Below are 22,573 nucleotides of genomic sequence, written 5' to 3'. Positions count from 1 at the left end.
TCAAGATTGCCAGGAGAAACATTAGCCATCTCAGATATGCAGATGATGCCACTCTAATGGCAGAAAGTCAAGAGGAACTAAAGAGCCTCTTGATAGGGGTGAAAAAGGGAAGTGAAAAAGCAGGCTTAAAATTTTAGTCTATTCTCTCCCTACCAGTAAGTTCTATAATGTCATGTTTTCATGCTGCTATTTAGTGAACTTTAATAACTGCCTCTAGCATTTCATGTTGGGCAGCTTTGTAGTGGTTTTGGATACTCTCAGTTTCTGTTTGGGAAGTTCTTTCTCCTTCATTTCTGAAATACATCTTCAGTTAGTATTCTTTGTCAGTAGGTACCATGTTGTGGTTGTTCTTTGAGTACTTTGAATATGTCATCCCATGTTGTCTTAGCCTGCAATGTTTTTCTAGACTGCCATTAATAGCCTTATGGTGGTACATGACAAGTTGCTTTTCTCTTACGATTTTCTTTTATTATTTATTTATTTTATTTGTGGCTATGCTGGGTCTTCACTGCTATGCAGGCTTTTATCTAGTTACAGTGAGATGGGGCTACTCTCTAGTTGCAGAGTGCAAGCTTCTCCTGGTGCTGGCTTCTCTTGTTGCTGAGCACAGGCTCTAGAGAATGTGGGCTTCAATAGCTGTGGTAACTGGACTCAGTAGTTTCAGGTCCTGGGCTCTAAAGCACAGGCTTAATAGTTGTGGGGCACAGGCTTAATTGCTCCATGGCATGTGGGGTTTTCCTGGATCAAGGATCGAACCCATGTCTCCTGCATTCACAGGTGTGTTTTTTACCATTGAGTCACCAGGGAAGCCTGGCAATTTTCAAAATAGTATCTTTGCCTTTAATTTTTGACGGTTTGACTCTAATGTGTCTTTGTGAACATCCCTTGATAATCGGCTTATTTGCAGTTCATTGGACTTCATGAATCTAGATGTTCATTTCCATTCTCAGAAATGTGAAATTTTCTAGTCCTACATCTTTTTTTTAATCTGTTTATTTTTTAATTGAAGGATAATCACTTTACAAAATTTTGTTGTTTTCTGTCAAAGCTCAACATGAATCAGCCATAGGTATACATATGTCCCCTCCCTCTTGAGTCTCCCTCCTATCTCCTTAATTATCCCACCCTTCTAGGTTGATAAAGAATCCCTGTTTGAGTTCCCCGAGACATACAGCATTATTTCTTTAAGTAAGCGTTGTGTTCTTTTCTCTTTCTTCACTCTTTCTGACATTTCCAAAATGCTTTATTCCAGTCAACAATGTCTTAAGTGAAACAGGGTTTTTCACTCTTTTTCGCTCTTGTTGTTGTTCCTATGACTGTATAATTTTAAAATGTCTGTCCTTGAGTTCACTGAGTCTTTTTCTGTTTTATTATATCTGCAATAGAAACACTCTATTAAGTTTTTAGTTCAGTTATTACCTTCTTTAGCTCCAGAGTTTCTATGTATTTTTTTCACTGTTGCTTTCTGTCTTTGTTGAACTTCTCATTTTTTTCATCCATTGTTTCTGATTTTGTTTTGTTGTCTATGTTCTCTTGCAGCACAGTGGTTTTCCTTAAAATGGTTATTATGAATTATTTATCAAGCTCAATACATGATAACTTTCCTACTCCTGGACATTTGCCCTTACCACATATCTATGAACTCAGAGACTTATAAAACAATTTTTAAAAGCTGCATTTCAGTTATATATTAGTACATTATAAATGTTTCTCATATCACTGTCAGAAAAAGTTATTAAAATATTTTTATATCTTTTAAAGAAAATAATCTGTAAGTTATCTCTGGGTATGTAGTAGGTAGACTCCTAAACTTTCCCCATGATCTGTATCCCTTTAAGTTGCTTCTGTAATTAAGTTAACCTACAAGGTAAGAGTAAAGCAACTGTGCAGACATAATTAAAATCCAACATCAGTTAATTGTAAGTAATCTAAGGGAGATTATCCTGAGTTGGCTTTACTTAATCACTTGGTAGACCTTTAAAAGAAGACAGACTTTCACTGAGGTCAGAGAGACTCTTATGCTGGCCTTGAAGAAATAGGCTGACATGAAATAGCTATGTGCAAAGAAATGAATTATTTCAACAACTACATGAGTTTAGAAGATGATGCTGGGCTTCACATGAAACTGCAGCCCCAGCCAGAGTCTGGATTGCTCCCTTGTGATACCTGAAGTACGACACCTAGCTTAGCTATGCCAGAATCTCTACCCACACATCCTATGACATAATAAATAATTGAGCTCCCCTGATAGCTCAGTTGGTAAAGAATCCGCCTGCAATGCAGGAGACCCCGTTTCAATTCCTGGGTCAGGAAGATCCCCTGGAGAAGGGAAATGCTACCCACTCCAGTATTTTGGCCTTGAAAATTCCATGGACTGTATAGGCCATGGGATCACAAAGAGTTGGACACTACTGAGTGAATGGCACCCCACTCCAGTACTCTTGCCTGGAAAACCCCATGGATGGAGGAGCCTGGTAGGCTCCAGTCCATGGGGTCACTAAGAGTCAGACGCTACTGAACGACTTCACTTTCACTTTTCACTTTCACGCATTGGAGAAGGAAATGGCAACCCACTCCAGTATTCTTGCCTGGAGAATCCCAGGGATGGGGGAGCCTGGTGGGCTGCCGTCTATGGGGTCGCACAGAGTCGGACACGACTGAAGTGACTTAGCAGCAGCAGAGTGACTTTCACTTTCACTTTCACTAAATAATTATTATTTAGAAATCCTAAGTTGTGCAAATTTGTTATTTAACAAAGGAAACCTAATGCAAGGTGGATGTTAAAGCAAAGTTTTAAAAGAACAGTAAAAATTCATATTAAGACATATTGGTTGTTCCTCATAAACACACATGAATCTCCAGGTTTGAACTTTCATTTAAATATAGTTACAAGAATACCTACAGTGATGTCACACATGTGATTTATAGAAAAATATCAGAATTTGGACAACTTACAGTTTTCTATTTATAAAATTGAACATTTTTCATGAAATTACTGTGCCCAACACATATAAGGACTAAGATATCTAGGTGTAAAAAATCCAGGCATCAAGGATTCATATTCACATTTCAATTTCTCATATATTAGGCTAATGCCAGTAAAAAAAAGAAAATAAATGGAAGGTCCCCAATTCTCCAAAATCCTGAAGAGGGGAAGAGTCCATTATAAGATAGGTTTAAAAAACCTAATCATAAATCTATTCCTTTTTACCTCTTTCTCATTAAAGTGTGCTAATTTTATAATAATCTTATAAATACATATTTAAACTTGTATATACTAACTCAGTCATTCAACTTAACAAGTCACTTAATCCAAGGTACCAATTTGGATTCAGGAAAATTCTTTGGTTTGATAAAAACAAAGCTGTTATATGTTAAAAAAAAGAAAAAACAACACAAAACATTTATCAGTGTTCTATTTAATTATAGAATTGTGTGTTAATTTCATGTTGGGTAAATACCTCTAATTTCTTAAGTGGTATCTTATAAAATAAGTATATAGTTGTGCATATTAGTTTGCAGTACATATTTACTCATGGTCATACTTTGAATTTTCTATAATGAAAGAAATATAATATTGGAACAAACAAGCATGCAGTTTTTTTTTTTTTTAACTTTCTAAAACTTGTGTGCTTGTTTATAATTTTTTTGGTAAAAAGATGGATAAATATTGAGTACTAAATTACACTGGTTAAATAAATAAATTTAAACATATAACAAAACTGCAAAAAAAGTTAATTAGGCTATTTATTCTCCAGACTTGTCCTTCCCTAACACCTTCATGAATGCTCTGGCCACTTCCTTGTTTCGGAGGCTGTAGATGAGGGGATTCAGCATGGGAGTGAGGATGGTGTAGAAGGCTGATACCATCTTGTCCTGGGTAGGGGATCGGTCAGACACAGGCCGCATATATATGAACATGGCAGCTCCATAATACATTCCCACCACCATGAGGTGGGAAGAACAGGTAGCAAAAGCTTTTCGGCGACCCTCTCCAGATCCCATGCAAATGATAGCCATAATAACATGGACATAGGAAGCAATAATGACTGCTACGGGGAAAAGAAGCATAATTACACAGCAAATAAACATTAACCTTTCAAACAACAATGTCTTAGTGCATGAGAGAGTGAGAAGGGCAGGGACATCACAGAAAAAGTGGGGTATTTCCCGGGAACCACAATATGGGAAGGACAATGCAACTGCAATAACAATTATGCCATCAAAAGAACCAACAACCCAAGAAGAAACAGCCATGAGACAACAGATTTTCTGGCTCATGAGAATTGAGTATCGTAATGGGTGGCAAATGGCAACATACCGATCATAGGCCATTGCAGCCAACAGGAAGCATTCAGCTCCAAGCAGGGACACATATAAGAATATCTGGGTTCCACACCCAGCCAGAGAGATGGACTTCTTTCCAGACAAGTAGTTGAAAGTCATCTTGGGTACAGTGGTACAAATAAGCATGAGGTCCATGAGGGATAGTTGGCTGAGGAGCAAGTACATGGGAGTGTGGAGCTGAGTATCCAGGTAGATGAGGAGAACCATGATAGTGTTTCCCATGAAGGCCACTGTGAAGATGCCCAAGACCAGAGAGAAGAGGAAGATGTGGGTGGGACTGTGATCAAAGATTCCCAGCAAGATGAAGTTAGAGTTTAAAGTATGATTCTCCCATGCCATGATGAATATATTCACTGTGGAGAATACAACATGTGAGAAATCTCCAATATTTTGTTATGGAAATATCAAGGATTTTTAGCCTAGATCACCATTACTATAATGTCTATATATATAGCAAATTTTATTTCTCTGAGTATCATTTTTAAAAAATGTGTAGACAAGGGAATCCCATGTATAGAGGAGCTTGGCAGGCTACATTCCATGAAGTCACAAAGAGTTGGACATGACTGAAGCGACTTAGCACAGCACATATAGGAAAATTTATTTCTCAGAGAATCATTTTTTAAAAATTTTAGATAAGAAATATTAGACTTATTTTTAGCTTGAGTGATTTGGATAAAGAAACCACATAGTTAACAGGCATATTTGTTCCATAATTTAAATACAAGTGATTTCTCAAAAAGCATATAATCTAATTTCAGCAACCAGCCAACTCAGATATGTAGTGTGGATTATCCCTTCAGAAGTCAAGAGTCATTATGAGCCATCTGAAGACTCATGAATTTCTGGGAAGTCAATGAGATTTTCTGTTATGTTTTTCTATGGAATTTAGCATACCACTCTAGGATATTAATAAAAATTATTTCTACCAAAGTGTGGAAGAAAGCATGTATGTTTAGAAATGAGACAGGATTAATCAAATACCAGGTGAAGAGAAGGGATTGAGAAACTGTTAATCAGAAGTATATCTAATAGTACATGTTGCTTATAATAGTCAATTGTAGTAGACAAAATTTCTCACCAATATGACCATTACTAACTCTATCCATTAAGATAAGGTGTATCCATGAAATATCCTGGTACAGGTCATTTTTCTGGAGAAGCAGACTAGAGTGCAATAGCACAGTTCAAACACCTGGAACAAATCATTTTATCTGTGTGATCTTAGTTAACTTCTCTAAGCTTTATTTTCTAGTCTGTAAAATTTGACATTTTTAAAATCTATATTGTAGGGTGTTATTAAGACTAAATGAAATCATGTTTGCAAAGTATGGATATTACCTGGGATATAGTTTAAAATATATATATATTTAATACTCATAACTATATAAGTATTTTTAAACAAATAAATACTATAGGAGGGAAGAGAGCTTACCCATACTTTAGACTATTCTATCTTTTCAATTTCCTTAGCCAGATTCATTCAGGGGATTCTTTGGCTTCACAGCAGCGTATTTTTTAATGTCTGTTTATATATCTTTTTTTTTTTTTTTCTCTTTTCTTACCTCTTACTTCATTATTGAAGGCATTGGCTTCCTTTCTATGTCTTTGCATGTGTTTTCTCTCCTCTGGGTGTAATGCAGAGCAGTAACTGGTATTTTGGTTTTTGGCTTTGGGGAAAAAAAAAATTTTGTATGGTTCTGCCAAATTAACTAAAATTGTGCATTTTATTTGACAGAAAATCTGATTTAAAGCACAGCATAATTATCCATTATTTTATGACCTTTGTACTAATGTTAGGGGAAGCACATTGACTGAAACTACCCACCCTGGCCAGGCACCATAGAAACCATCTATATGAGTTGTTTTATGACAGGAGGTCCTGGTAAGGAACATGGAATTACCTCCTCCAATGCATGAAAGTGAAAAGTGAAAGTGAAAGTGAAGTCGCTCAGTGGTGTTCGACTCTTAGCGACCCCATGGACTGCAGCCTACCAGGCTCCTCCATCCATGGGATTTTCCAGGCAAGAGTACTGGAGTGGGGTGCCATTGCCTTCTCTGAACTAATAAGCCACTACCAACCAAAAGAGCCAAAAGGAGACACCACATGTCAGACCACCTCCCAGAATCCTTCTCACTGGCATTCAACTTGGCTGAACAAGGTGTGTACCACCAGGAAGGACTCTGAGTCAGAATGATTGGCTAAAGACAACCTGGAAAATAATCCCATCACCATAAAACCTGAGACTGTGAGCCATGTGGCAGAGTAGTTTGCCTTGGGTTCCCTTACCCTACTGCTCTCTGCTAGGGCACTCTTTCCCAATAAAATCTCTTGCTTTGATAGCTCATGTGTCTCCTCGGACAATTCGTTTCTGAGTGTTAGACAAGAGCCCAGTTTCGGGCCCTGAAAGGGGTCCCCCTTCCTGCAACGCTAATCTCTATCAAAAGTAATCATCTTAGCTTATTTTAATATACAGCTTTTGAATAAAATATAGCTCCATCCTGCTGTACTCCAGAAATACTGAGATATTTTGGAAATAATTATCATCTCCCTCAGACTTACCTTCTGAGAGGTAACAGGCAGGAAGGCCAGGGGTCTCCAAACTGAGGAAATAGGCTGCAAGAATCAGACAATTTTTATCTCTCCCTTAAGTAGCAGGAGGAAACAAATTACTAGTCCCAGATTTTTTTCCTTCTCCATACAAAATTAAAAGGAGGTTTTTCTGTGGAAATGTTTTTCTTAAGATATGTTAATGAAACTATGTATTTGCTTTGGAATTTGCCTTTCTCTGGTTCCACCTAAGACTAACTTTTTCTTTTCTCAAACCTTGGGCTGATAATAGCTCAACAAACCAGTATTCATATCAATTGTTTTATGGCTGGGGGATGACACACCTCATGCCATCCTCTCTCAAAAATGCATATTGTGGGAGAGGGGCCTGGTGAAACGCTGTCAGCCTTGAGGTGTCTCTCTTATCTGATTAATAGCTTTCTAACAGACATAAAACAGCTTGCTAAAGACTGGCAGGGGGCACTCTTCATCCCCCTTCTAATGTCTATATCAGAAGCTTTCTCTGTCCCCTTTTTATACCTTAATAAAACCCTGCTATACAAAAGCTCTTGAGTGATCAAGCCTGGTCCTTGGTCTTGAAGTTAAATCTCTCCTTTGGGGATCACAAATCCAATACCATTCATCATAAGCTGTCACTTCCAAATGTTCCTAAGAAGACATGATAGTACTTGCTAGATAAAAATGCTTAAATTTCTAGAGAAAACCTATTTAATAAAATTTTGCTAAGTCATCTGAGATTTCTATTTGAAATCCCTCCAGGTTATCCAGTCCCTCGTCTTTAATTACAGTTATATATGTGATCACTCATTTTTTCTCCTAAGCCCTCATATAAAAATAGTTTTCTGTCTTTAAAGTGTGAATCTTATTAATATTTAATATCAGTATAGAAGTTTGTCACTTTCTAGATTAGTAATATAAATTCCTTAATTCTTGTCACCTGTTTTTTCTGACTGATTCATATATTAATCACTCTATATTCACACTCCTTTTAAAAAATCTTTCATAATTTCTAATTATTTCATTATTAACTATATAAGTTCCAAAAGAACATTTGGGTTCCTCATTTTAAAATGAGTAAATACTCATTGAGCTGTAAGCTTTATTATCTCTAAATAAAACTATTAAATTCACTATTTATTTTTAAATTGATTCACAAGTAGAGTGAATTGACTTGAGATTTGGAGTCATTTGACTTGAGATTCCTATACTAGAGATGTCAATATTGTTTTAATTTATTCCTTTTTTGAAAACTTGACATTTGTGGTCAGATTCTCTTGATTCTAGTACTGGTTGTCTTGTTACTGTCTCTAGATACTATATGATTAGTTAATTTTTCTTCCATGAAATAATTTGACTCCCTAAGATTTTTATTTGCTCTCTTACTCTTTCATTAATATTATGATTACTGCATCTATATATCTTCACTCAATATTTTTTCTGAATACCAGATCCTAACAAATGCTTGTTAATTATAAATTTTATGATATTCTTCTTTCATCTTATTTTCATGTCCAATTCTGAACTATTATCTTTCCATGAATCTATCACTCTTTTAATATTAACTTCAATTTTTAAGTCATTCTCCATCTTGTTAATGATGTTTCTGCTCAGGAGTAATGTAGGATAGGAATAAGGTCCTTAGAAGGGAAATATATGAATTTTCAAAAATACTGCCCATTCACATGCAAGAATACTTGAGTTATATTACATTCTCATTAGCTACATAAACAGAAATAGCATTTTCTTTCATCACAACCTCAAAAATAATTTTCTACCAATACAATATTGTAAAGTAAAAAAAAAAAAAATTGAACACACACACACACAAAATCATTTTCTATTGCTTAATGAAAAAAAAAAACACTTTGTAAACCTATTTGTAAGAAATGGTTTCTCATAATTATATGAATTTTCATTACTGATTTGAGTAGCTGTTTTATATGTTTATTAGTGATTCAGATTTCTTCTTCAGTAAGTTGTTTTAAAATCAGTACTTTATCCCTTTTGAAAGCAAAACGATAGAAACATAATTTCGTATTTTTCATATATATTTCCAATTCTCATGTAGTCATGGCAAGCTACAGTCCATAGGGTCGCAAAGAGTTGGACATGACACAGCACAACACAAAGCACAGCTTACGTAGTATATAGGTGAATATCTGTTTGTGTGTATGAATGTACACACTTAAAAATCATAAACATCAGTACATTTTAGGCCTCATAATGATTTTAAAACTCTGATTCTTGCAAAGTACTAATGTGCATGGGACTGTTCTGAGTGTCTCAAAAATATACACTCATATAATCCACGCCATTTTCCCATTATTACAATTTTCACCCCATTTGACAGACATAAAAACTGAAGCACAGAGAATATGCTAATTTGCCCATGGTTACATATCTAGTGAGAAGGCTGAGTTGTGAAGACAAGTCTCTGACTGCAGAGTTTTTGCCTGACTATATAATATCCAGGGAGAGAAAGAAATACCCAAGTCTAATATTTGTTTTCATGTGTGTATCCTAAGTCACTTCAGTCAGCATTGGTAAGCAGGTTCCCTATCACTAGCACCATCTGGGAAGCCATAGGCAGTGCAATTAAATTAGGCAAAGTTTGAGACAGGAATGAATTAATAGAACTGGATTTCTTGGAGGATTATGCTTCAAAGTATATCTTTCAGAAGAACCATAAATATGTCTGCAAAAAAAGAGCATGATAATTCAGGCTATCCCAAGTACAGAGTCCCTAGAAGAGCTTGTCTGGTGATTCCATAGACACAAACAGTAAAAACATACGTCTGGAAGTAAATAATGAAAAGTCAACATCAAGTTGTATAAACAAAATGAGATCATCTCTGTAAAGATGAACACTAAAATATAGAAAGGCCATTAAAAGAAAATAAGCAATAATCACATAGAGGAAAAATATTTTAAAAGATGCACAGTTGCCTCAATGTCAAAAAAGTAATAGAGTGACACTAGCAATGAACAATAAGAAAATAAAATTAAGTAAACAGTTCATATGTCATACCATCAAAAGAATAATATATTTACTAATAAATTAAACAAAATAACAGATTTTTATGCTTGCAAAATTTTGAGAAAAAGAAACACTAAGAGAAAGAAATTCAAAGATATTCTGTGTCAATCAATTAGAGGAATATTATTGTTAAGTTGGAAACATCCCCCAAATTGATTTATAGATACAATACCATCTCTATAAAAAAGTTCCAGCTGCTGTATTTCAGAATTGTCAAGCTAATCCTAAATTTTATGGTATTTCAAGATACCTAGAATATCTTAAGCAAGTGTTACCAAGAACAAAGAGAATTCACACTATCAGGGGAATATGTAATTTCCTCGGTTTTGTCTTGTCACAACAAAAATTGAAATAATGGACGTTAAAGCCTTTGGCGTGTCACAGCTCTCGGACAGTATTACAGCTCTGTGTTACAGTTCAGTTTTATTTAGAAAATAAAGGAAAATATATCCTCAAGGCATGAGGGCATGCCAACCCAAAAGTCACGAAGAATAGAGAGAAAGAGACCCTGGCCCCTTGGCTCCTCTTTTTATATGTTTTTCCTCCCTCTGGGCCTGGCATATGTAAATTGGACTGGCCAGGAGTGCTGTTTGTTCTACCCGAGGTCCTTATTCTGGTCCTCGGACCTTCCTTTTTTCTATTTTCATGGGCTTTTCCCTTCCTTGTGAAAAGAAGGAAGGGAATGCCACCATCATTCTGGACTCCTTTTTCCTATTCTAACTACCTAACAACAGTTTCTGAGTTTTCATTTACATTGAAACTACAGTAATCAAGGCAGTACAGCAATAATGAAAAAATAAATATGTAGATGCGTGAAATAGAATTAACAGTTCAAGAGTAATTATATCTATCTATGGTCAACTGATTTTCTACAGACATACCAAAAATAAAAATAATGGAGAAAGCAGTGTCTCTTCAATAAATGGTGCTGTGACAACTGGATATAGCAAAGCAAAATAATAAAGTTGACTCGGTCTCACACCATACACAAAAAATTCCTTCAAAGGTACCAATGACATAGATACAAGAACTAAAACTATAAAACTCAAGAGGGAAACGTTGATCTTTTGACTTTGTATTAAATGATGATTTTCCAGAAATTATGCAAAAATCTTAAGCATTAAAATGTTGAATAATTTGGACTATATCAAAATAAAACAAATTTGTAAATTCTAATTCTAAGGATGCTATTAACACAGTGAAAACACAACACACTGAAAGGGAAAATATTTGCAAAATATATCTGATAAGAGTCTATTATCCAGAATATAAAAGAAGCCTAAAAACTCAACAACAAAAATACATTTATAATCAGTTTTGTAAGGAATGGTTTGAGATGAGGCAAAGAGGAAAGGAAGATGACCTCAAGGGAGATAGGTAACCTTTTATTCAGGCAAAGAGGGGTGACAGTTGGCCTAATGATCAGGCTGAGCATGCGAGGGATCAGGGAGGCTTCATATTTAAGGGAAGGTTTGCAGAAGTGATAACGGAGGTTTTTAGCCAGGCAGGCATTTTGGGTATTCTTTAGCTGAGATGACAATTGCAGGCAGTGGAAAAGTCCAGGTAGGGGATGGAAAGTGATGCAATCTGTCCGGAGTATTGGGGTGAGGCTTAAACTTCACGATTGTTATCCCTGAAGTCAAGTGGTTCAGCAAGGGCCCTTGAGTTCATTATCTTCTTTTTCCAGGCCTGAGGGCAGGGCTTTATCTTCTTTTCTAAGCCTTAAGTGAAATCGCTCAGTCGTGTCCAACTCTTTGGGACCCCATGGACTATAGCCCACCAGGCTCCTCCATCCATGGGATTTTCTAGGCAAGAGTACTGGAGTGCTCCTTCCTCCAGTGCTCTTTGCCATTTCCTTCTCCAAAAGTTCTGAAATGACTATCAATTGTTGATTGGATAAGCAAAGTGTGGTATAACCTTAAGTAGAATATTATTCATTCATATAAAGTAATGAAAAACTGATATGTGCTTCAACATGAACCTTCAAAACATTATAGTAAGTGAGAGAAAATAGTCACGAAATAATACCACATTTGCAGATTTCATTTATATCAGTTCAGTTCAGTTCTGTTGCTCAGTCATGTCCAACTCTTTGTGACCCCATGAATCGCAGCATGCCAGGCCTCCCTGTCCATCACCAACTCCTGGAGTTCACTCAAACTCATGTCCATTGATTCGGTGATGCCATCCAGCCATCTCATTCTCTGTTGTCCCCTTCTCCTCCTGCCCCAATCCCTCCCAGCATCAGAGTCTTTTCCAATGAGTCAACTCTTCACATGAGGTGGCCAAAGTACTGGAGTTTCAGCTTTAGCATCATTCCTTCCAAAGAAATCCCAGGGATGATCTCCTTTAGAATGGACTGATTGGATCTCCTTGCAGTCCAAGGGACTCTCAAGAGTCTTCTCCAACACCACAGTTCAAAAGCATCAATTCTTCGGCGCTCAGCCTTCTTCACAGTCCAACTCTCACATCCATACATGACCACTGGAAAACCATAGCCTTGACTAGATGGAACTTTATTGGCAAAGTAATGTCTCTGCTTTTCAATATGCTATCTAGGCTGGTCATAACTTTTCTTCCAAGGAGTAAGCGTCTTTTAATTTCATCACTGCAGTCACCATCTGCAGTGATTTTGGAGCCCCCCAAAATAAAGTCTGACACTGTTTCCACTGTTTCACCATCTATTTCCCATGAAGTGATGGGACCAGATGTCATGATCTTCGTCTTCTGAATGCTAAGTTTAAGCCAACTTTTTCACTCTCCTCTTTCACTTTCATCAAGAGGCTTTTTAGTTCCTCTTCACTTTCTGCCATAAGGGTGGTGTCATCTGCATATCTGAGGTTATTGATATTTCTCCCAAATCTTGATTCCAGCCTTTGATTCTTCCAGCCCAGCGTTTCTCATGATGTACTCTACATAGAAGTTAGATAAGCAGGGTGACAATGTACAGCCTTGACGTACTCCTTCTCCTATTTGGAACCGGTCTGTTGTTCCATGTCCAGTTCTAACTGTTGCTTCCTGACCTGCATATAGGTTTCTCAAGAGGCAGGTAGGGGGTCTGATATTCCCGTCTCTTTCAGAATTTTCCACAATTTATTGTGATCTACACAGTCAAAGGCTTTGGCATAGTCAATAAAGCAGAAATAGATGTTTATCTGGAACTCTCTTGCTTTTTCCATGATCCAGCGGGTGTTGGCAATTCGATCTCTAGTTCCGCTGCCTTTTCTAAAACCAGCTTGAACATCTGGAAGTTCATGGTTCACGTACTGCTGAAGCCTGACTGGAAGAATTTTGAGCATTACTTTACTAGCATGTTAGATGAGTACAATTGTGTGGTAGTTTGAGCATTCTTTGGCATTGCCTTTCTTTGGGATTGGAATGAAAACTGATCTTTTAAAGTCCTGTGGCTATTGCTGAGTTTTCCAAATTTGCTGGCATATTGAGTGCAGCACTTTCACAGCATCATCTTCCAGGATTTAAAATAGCTCAACTGGAATTCCATCACCTCCACTAACTTTGTTCATAGTGATGCTTTCTAAGCCCCACTTGACTTCACATTCCCGCATGCCTGGCTCTAGGTGAGTGATCACACCATCGTGATTATCTTGGTTGTGAAGATCTTTTTTGTACAGTTCTTCTGTGTATTCTTGCCACCTCTTCTTAATATCTTCTGCTTCTGTTAGGTCCATACCGTTTCTGTGCTTTATCGAGCCCATATATGCATGAAATGTTCCCTTGGTATCTCTGATTTTCTTGAAGAGATCTCTAGTCTTCCCCATTCTGTTGTTTTCCTCTATTTCTTTGCATTGATTGCTGAGGAAGGTTTTCTTATCTCTCCTTGCTATTCTTTGCAACTCTGCATTCAGATGCTTGCTGCTGCTGCTGCTAAGTCGCTTCAGTCATGTCCGACTCTGTGAGACCCCATAGATGGCAGCCCACCAGTCTCCCCCGTCCCTGGGATTCTCCAGGCAAGAACACTAGAGTGGGGTGTCATTTCCGTCTCCAATGCAGGAAAGTGAAAAGTGAAACTGAAGTCGCTCAGTCGTGTCCAACTCTTCACGACCCCATGGACTGCAGCCTACCAGCCTCCTCTGTCCATGGGATTTTCCAGGCAAGAGTACTGGAGTGGGGTGCCATTGCCTTCTCCCATTCTGATGCTTATATCTTTCCTTTTCTCCTTTGCTTTTTGCTTCTCTTCTTTTCACAGCTATTTGTAAGGCCTCCCCAGATAGCCATTTTGCTTTTTTGCATTTCTTTTCCATGGGGGTGGTCTTGATCCCTGTCTCCTGTACAATGTCACGAACCTCAGTCATCAGGCATTCTATCTATCAGATCTAGGCCCTTAAATCTATTTATCACTTCCACTGTATAATCATAAGGGATTTTATTTAGGTCATACCTAAATGGTCTCTTGGTTTTCCCTACTTTCTTCAATTTAAGTCTGAATTTGGCAATAAGGAGCTCATGATCTGAGCCACAGTCAGCTCCCGGTCTTGTTTTTATGACTATATAGAGCTTCTCCATCTTTGGCTGCATAGAATATAATCAATCTGATTTCAATGTTGACCATCTGGTGATATCCGTGTGTAGAGTCTTCTCTTGTGTTGTTGGAAGAGGGTGTTTGCTATGACCAATGCGTTCTCTTGGCAAAACTTTATTAGCCTTTGCCCTGCTTCATTCCGTATTCCAAGGCCAAATTTGCCTGTTACTCCAGGTGTTTCTTGACTTCTTACTTTTACATTCCAGTCTCCTTTAATGAAAAGGACACATTTTTTTTTGGTGTTAATCCTAAAAGGTCTTGTAGTTCTTCATAGAAGCATTCAACTTCAGCTTCTTCAATGTTACTGGTTTGAACATATACTTGGATTACTGTGATATTGAATAGTTTGCCTTGGAAACGAACAGAGATCATTCTGTCATTTTTGAAATTGCATCCAAGTACTGAATTTCGGATCTTTTGTTGACCATGATGGCTACTCCACTTCTTCTAAGGAATTCCTGTCCGTAGTAGTAGATATAATGATCATCTGAGTTAAATTCACCCATTCCAGTCCATTTTAGTTCACTGATCCCTAGAATATCGATGTTCACTCTTGCCATCTCCTGTTTGACCACTTCCAATTTGCCTTGATTCATGGACCTAGCATTCCAGGTTCCTATGCAATATTGCTCTTTACAGCATCGGACCTTGCTTCTATCACCAGACACATCCACAACTGGGTATTGTTTTTGCTTTGGCTCCATCCCTTCATTCTTTCTGGAGTTATTTCTCCACTGATCTCCAGTAGCATATTGGGCACCTACTGACCTGGGGAGTTCCTCTTTCAGTATCCTATTATTTTGCCTTTTCATACTGTTCATGGGGTTCTCAAGGCAAGAATACTGAAGTGGTTTGCCATTCCCTTCTCCAGTGGACCACATATGCTACATCCTAAATAGGCAAAACCACATAGACAAAAAATAGTGCTTGCCTTCAGTTGGGGGAGAAGGGAATGATGAATGAATGCTAATGGGTATAATAAGTATGAGCATACTTTGGGGGGTTCTTTTGAAATTAGATAATGATAATGATTGCATTTATCTGTGAGTCTACTGAAAAATAACTGAACTCTGCACTTTAAAGTGTTGAGTTTCATTGTATGTGAATTTTATTTTAAAAAATCCTGAAAAAATATATATATATATATATATTTAGAATATTCTGCATATCTCAAAAATTGTCATTTTTCTAAAAAGAGATACAACATATTACAACCCATGGACATCTCATTTAAGTATAAAGTCTAATAGTTTAAAAAAACATTTATAGAGCAATAACAAATTGCATAATAAAGATTGGATTACAGTTATATATACATAAATCAAGTTAATCTCATGAGCATATAAGGATTGTTTTTAAAGATGTAGATTATTTACCTTTGTAAATTGCAATAAATTAATGACTCTTTGGTTGCATCAATGTGTGGGTACTCAGCAGAACATTAGAACAGCTGTTATGGGCATTCAGAGACCATAAGTTTCCTCTAAGGAAAAAAAAATTCAGTTTTGTGGCATAATTTATAGGAAATATTTTTTTACAGCTGTGTACAAAATCATGATTAGCAATTCTAGAAACTGTTTGTTAGTTTTCTAGTACCTTCAAATAGATTTTAGTTATCAATATAAGGTTGAGTGACAAAGTCAATTACAATAAAGATGAAGGTTGTGCAGCTTAAACAAATAAATATTTTATGTGGACTCATTAAAATATTCACTTTCTTTTTAAAGGCAAAAAAAAAAAAAAAAATGTATAAGTCCCTGTTAGCTTATCTAGACATATGACTTATTTGACAGAATTGTCAATGTTAACTATCAATTTCTAAATTCTTTGGAATTAAGTAGGGAAGAGTTGGGAATAAAAGTCAAAACATTGGTTCAAATAGGGCTAAAATGAAGGCAAGTTCATTTAAGGTAAGTAATTATTAAATAGAGATTTAAGTGGTTCAACTCCAACCTTTTGTCTTGGATAAAGCAAAATCATCAGACTTATACCTGAGTTAAAAGACAGGCATCCTAAAATCAGGTACTTATGTCTAACAACTAGTGGTATAAAAGAAATTCACAGTGGTGAAGCTGCCTATGCTGTTATCTAAACTGTCTTCTTGACCTGTGATGTTTATATAAACTATAAATGAAGGTATTTTAAATTGGAAATAAAAGTGGGAGAATAATATACCAGGAAGAATAAGACGATGCAAGGGACTCAAGTTTCCGGGAAGGAGTACTGATCACAGTGGGCACTCAAAGATGCTGTATACAATTAATTTTCCTTTTTCTCAACAGTTTCTGAAATCCTTTAGATACCTCTTTGTTTCGAAGACTGTAGATGAGAGGGTTCAGCATCGGGGTGAGGATGGTATAAAAGGCTGATACCACCTTGTCCTGGTCCGGTGTGTGATTAGAAGCTGGTCTCATATACATAAACATGGCAGCTCCATAGTAGAGTCCAACCACAGACAGATGTGAGGAGCAGATGGTGAAGGCCTTGCGGCGACTTTCCTTGGAATCCATGCTGATGACAGCTTGAAGAACTCGTGAATAGGAACCAATAATCACAGAGACTGGAAAAACCAGCATCACCACACAACAGATAAAAAGCAAATTTTCAAATGCAGAGGTATCTGCACAAGATAGAGGTAAAAGGGCAGCAACATCACAGAAAAAGTGATGAATTTCCAGGGAGCTGCAATAAGGGAATGAGAAGGCTGCTACAAGCACAATGATCCCATCAAGAAACCCCAAGATCCAGGAAGCAACAGTCATGAAGACACAGCATTTCTGATTCATCAGGATGGTATATCGAAGAGGGTGGCATATAGCCACATAGCGATCATAGGCCATGACAGCCAACAGGAAGCATTCAGCTCCAAGTAGGGAAACATAGAAGAATATCTGGATGCCACAGCCTGCTAGAGAGATGGATTTCCTGCCAGACAAGTAGTTGAAGGCCATCTTGGGTACAGTAGTAGAGATGAGCATGAGGTCCATGAGGGACAATTGGCTAAGGAGCAAGTACATAGGGGTGTGGAGCTGGGTGTCCAGGTAGATAAGAAGAACCATGAGAGTGTTTCCCATGAAGGCCACTGTGAAGATGCCCAAGACCAGAGAGAAAAGGAAGATGTGTGTGGGTCTGTAATCAAAGATTCCTAACAGGATGAAGTCCAAGTTGAAGGTCTGGTTTCTCCAAACCATCCTGGAAAATTTGTGTTATCTGCAAGATCCAGAATGCGTAGAAACTTGTTTATTAGTTTTCAAATGCATACCAGGTCAGCGTATTCAAGTGCACACTGCATTGTATGCATGCATAAGAACTCACCAACCTTCAGTTACCTCCTCTTTGGTCACAATAAGTTATGTGATTTGGTCCATTGTTTTCTAGTCATTTTCCCATCCAGACTTCCCAAATAACAACTTCAATAACCATTTTCCTTATTTCCCAGAAAAGAAAAATGTATATTATTGACTAACTCAAAGGTACACAGTCAATACAGAATCTAGGAGAAAAATAATTACAAGTGTCTGTTGCTAAATTTTATGAAATATCCTTGATCACATAGTATTCTCTATTGACAGTTGTATTTTGTCTTAACATGTCTCCACTGTGTTCTCACCTAACTACAGAATTCCTTTTCTCTTGATTCCTTCTACCATTTTACCTGCTTCTTGTGTGTGGTACCAGCCCAGTGAAACATTGCATTGGAACAATATTGTGGTCAGTTACTTAGTCCTGCCTGACTTTTTGCGACTTCATGAACTGTAGCCCACCAGGCTCCCCTGTCCATGGAATTTTCCAGACAAGAATACTGGAGTGGTTGCCATTTTCTGTTGTTGCCATTTCCTACTCTAGGGGAATCTTCCTGTTGCAGCGATTGAACCAGCATTTCTTATACCTCCTGCATTGGCAGGCAGATTCTTTATTACTGTGCCTCCTGGGAAGTCAAGGTCAATGTTATTATCCTCAAAGGAGAATCTATATAGCTAATTCAGAGAAGGGTTTAGTAATGTACATTTTAACTTTTCCATCTCAGACTAAGCCTCACAAACTTCTTAATTCATCAAAACTCCCATTATGCTTTTATTTCTCCTTGATATAAAGTAATCTATTTTTTCTTAATTTCTTATCATCTTATTTTTAATTCAGCTTTAAACAAAATCTAGGTTTTGTCTCACTCATATCATGCTTTTTGATATTGAATATCCACTGATCCACTGACCCTAGATTGTTTACCATGGTGAATGTTTATCTTTGTGTAAAGCATTTATCTTTCATTTCATTAAAACAATTCTAAATAAGCAGTGTTTTTTCAAATATGTTCTGTAGAATTTTATTAAATTGTAAAGAAACCCAATTATCTACTTTTTTTCTCTAACACTTTAATGAAAAATGGAGATACATCAAGCTTTTTTATGTAAAATCCACAGCCTAATTGTGACTATTGTACACAAGTGCTCAGTTTCTCATTTGTGTCTCTGACTCTTTGAGGCCCCATGGACTGTAGCCCTGTGTACATCAAACCAAATAAAGTGTATTTCCAAGGATATAGCAGGTTCCTGAAAATTGTTGTATGATCTATTTTGTAATGATATAAGGCTTATGCCTCTACAACATTTTATGTAGGATGGGAACATTTCTTCAAAATATTTTTGCTGCAAAAATTTTCCCTAGCAAATATCCTGTTTATGTATTGATATTCAAAATTAATTTTCATTAATTATACTTAAGGGGCTTCCCTAGTGGCTCAGTTGGTAAAGAATCTGCCTGCAATGCAGCAGACTGGAATTTGATTCCTGGGTAGGGAAGATCCCCTGGAGAAGGAAATGGCAACCCACACCAGTATTCTTGCCTAGGAAATCCCATGGACAGAGGAGCTGGGCAGTAGAAATATCCTCAGAGATATTTTTGCTGTTAACAGCACACTAAAATGCCATGGCTTTATTTTAATGGAATTAAAATGTTATGTCAGTTTAAAAAAAAAAATCATTCCCTGTTCTAACATTTGAGCATAGTAGAGAGCCTTACAGAATCAGATATACTGAATATTGCAATTGGGGAATAATTCCTTAGGTCAAAAATTCTTTTCTTTGTATAACAAGTGTGTGTTAGGTATTTTCACCTATTTAAATGACGACTATGTGTTGAGAGAATCCAAACTTTCTACAACAAAATATATATCAAAATTTTAATAACTCTATAAATAAATAAATATGGTCTTATTCCCAAGGTAGTCAACATAAAGAACTGCTAACTTCTTTCTTTATTCTCTTAATTTAAAATTTGGATTCAGTGTTACAATTAAATATGAAATTGGAAAATTCTGACATCCAAGATACTTCCCTACTTTTCATACTTCTATATTCTTTCATACTAATTATAATGGAAATTGAAGAATAAGACCCAGAGAGGTGAAACACACACACACACACACACACACACTATAAAGAAAAAAAGTGACTTAATGATAGAAAAATTAAATGTATGGAAGACTTTTAGTGGCATATGAGGAAATGAGTGGTTAAAAAAAAAAGAGCTGATAACATAAAGGAAAAGAGAAAAACAAGACTGATGGCTCAAAGTCTTAGATGATTGGATACTCTGAAATATTAATGGATATGGAAGAAGAAAAGACAGCATAAATCATGGACCCTGATACTCATAGGGCTCTGGAAGAATGTACAACTACACTGGAGTCAAGCATTCTCTAGACTTTGTGATATTACCAAACTGAAGATTTCCATTTATGCACTTCAAAATATTCCGTATTCCCACATCTTACAAGTTTCAAGAAAAGTTCACAAGAAAAGTGAAAGTGAATATGCTCAGTCATGTCCGACCCTGGGACCCCATGGGCCGTAACCCACCAGGCTCTTCTGTCTATGGAAATCTCTAGGCAAGAATACTGGAGTGTGTAGCCATTCCTTTCCTTAGGGAATCTTTTTGACCCAGGGATAGAACCCAGGTCTCCCACATTGCAGGCAGATTCTTTACTATCTGAGACACCAAGAAAGCCTCACAGACTGTACAGTTTCACAACTCAAACTTCATCGAATTCTTCTTTTCTTTGCTTTGATGGCACCAATTCCAAGAATTTTACTAACTGGTATATTTTGTGAGATATTTGGAACATAAACAAAGAAATGGGGTTCTCTTCTGTTTCACATCACTTTCTCCAATAATTTGTAAACTGAAAAGTTGTACTATGTGGTGTCTAGGGAATTTTTCATAACTAAACATTCATGAGTCTCTTTCAAAGCAGTATATTGAAGTATCATGGTTTATGATTATTTCATGAAGCCTTTTGAGGTGGGTCTCTAACAATTGGAAGATATATATGTATATCATATTTATCCAATAAATATGTCTAATAAATGAAAGATAATTTACTAAGGAGAGCAATTCTCTGTTTTCTCTTCTCTTATTTTTAGTATGAATGAGAAAGAGAGACAGGATGTGAAAGGAAATGATAATACTTCCATGATATTGTGTAAAACTGTATACAGTATGCTAAACATAGAAATATACATCAAACTTTAATAATAAGGATGAGAAAAGTTTGTATTTGTATAATCTATTGAGTGTCAAGATTTTTTTCATACACATTTGCTACTTGATTTTTTCATGGAAAGCATTTAAGGTCAATAGGGAAGGTAACAGAGTCTCAGAAAAAAGATCATTTTATATTTATACTTACAGGTAGTGAGTCACCTAATAAATCCTAGAATCTCTGAACTGGAAAGTGATAATCATTCTCTGATTCTGATTCTATTTCAGGCTTTCCTTCTGTCTCTTCTAGAAACATTTAGCAGTAGCTACTCAGATGGTCCAAAGGAGCCACATTTTAAAAGACTGAGCCATCATATGGTATCATGGACCTTAAATCCTTTACCTCCACAGAGAATTCAGTCCCTTGACTTTAATTATACAAAGGTATGCTCTCTTTCAGATGTTACATTGCATGTCAGAGGGCCACACAGTGGGATTGTTGGTAGAGAGAGAGAGAGACCTGGGATCAGAGGCTGGAGTGTCTGGTGTTTCACTGGGTCACTCATTGTTCGATAATTTCTCAAAAAAGATTCAACAAAATAAAAATAGGTTAACTGGACTCCATCCAAAATTAAAACTCCTGTGCTCCAAAGGGCACAATCATCATTGTGAAAGCTCTACATATGAGATAAAAAAGAATATTTATAAACCATATATTTGATATGGACTTAATATCCAGAATGTATTTTAAAAACTCTACAACTCAGTAAACTGATAAAAAATGAGCAAAGGATGTGAATGGATGTTTCTCCAAAGAAGATATACAAATGACCAATAAGCCAGTGAAAAGATACCCAACATACTAGTCATTCAGTTCAGTTCAGTTCAGTTCAGTTCAGTTGCTCAGTCATGTCTGACTCTTTGTGACCCCATGAATCGCAGCACGCCAGGCCTCCCTGTTCATCATCAACTCCAGGAGTTCACTCAGACTCACGTCCATCGAGTCAGTGATGCCATCCAGCCATCTCATCCTCTGTCGTCCCCTTCTCCTCCTGCCCCCAATGCCTCCCAGCATCAGAGTCTTTTCCAATGAGTCAACTCTTCGCATGAGGTGGCCAAAGTACTGGAGTTTCAGCTTCAGCATCATTCCCTCCAAAGAAATCCCAGGGCTGATCTCCTTCAGAATGGACTGGTTGGATCTCCTTGCAGTCCAAGGGACTCTCAAGAGTCTTCTCCAACACCACATTTCAAATGCATCAATTCTTCAGCCCTCAGCTTTCTTCACAGTCCAGCTCTCGCATCCATACATGACGGTGATTTATTCTGTGCCGTGTTGTTCAGTCATGTCTGATTCTTTGAGACCCTATGGACTGTAGCCTTTCAGGCTCCTCTGTCCATGGGGATTTTCCAGGCAAGAATACTGGAATGTGTTGCCATGTCCTCCTGACCCGGGGGTCTTTCCAGTCGAAGGATGGAACCCAGGTCTCCTGCATTGCAAGTGGATTCTTTATCCTCTGAGCCACAAGGGAAGCCGGAGAATACTGGGGTGAGTAGCTATCCCTTCTGCAGGGGATCTTCCCGACCCAGAAATTGAACC

General features: G+C 37.1%; 2 protein-coding genes across 3 annotated transcripts; both read right to left on the bottom strand.

The window, feature by feature from the left end:
* OR2M10 (olfactory receptor family 2 subfamily M member 10) lies at positions 1-4,686 on the bottom strand. Of its 2 annotated transcripts, XM_015472178.2 has the most exons (2): positions 3,768-4,686; positions 1-23 (listed from the first exon to the last, which is right to left on the bottom strand). In XM_015472178.2, exons 1-2 carry the CDS (start codon positions 4,684-4,686, stop codon positions 1-3), a joined length of 942 nt encoding a protein of 313 aa, XP_015327664.2. The 2 variants fall into 2 exon arrangements, with proteins under 2 accessions (XP_015327664.2, NP_001376799.1); NM_001389870.1 differs by lacking the exon at positions 1-23 and having other exon boundaries at positions 3,748-4,686.
* A 12,050-nt stretch (positions 4,687-16,736) lies between these two features.
* OR2M4 (olfactory receptor family 2 subfamily M member 4) lies at positions 16,737-17,687 on the bottom strand. Its single transcript, NM_001390168.1, has one exon. It carries the CDS (start codon positions 17,685-17,687, stop codon positions 16,737-16,739), a length of 951 nt encoding a protein of 316 aa, NP_001377097.1.
* Between the last annotated feature and the right edge of the window lie 4,886 nt (positions 17,688-22,573).

This window comes from Bos taurus, chromosome 7 (genome assembly GCF_002263795.3).
Source record: "Bos taurus isolate L1 Dominette 01449 registration number 42190680 breed Hereford chromosome 7, ARS-UCD2.0, whole genome shotgun sequence".
Classification (NCBI taxonomy): domain Eukaryota; kingdom Metazoa; phylum Chordata; class Mammalia; order Artiodactyla; family Bovidae; genus Bos; species Bos taurus.
This window is presented reverse-complemented; position numbering and strand designations above follow the sequence as displayed.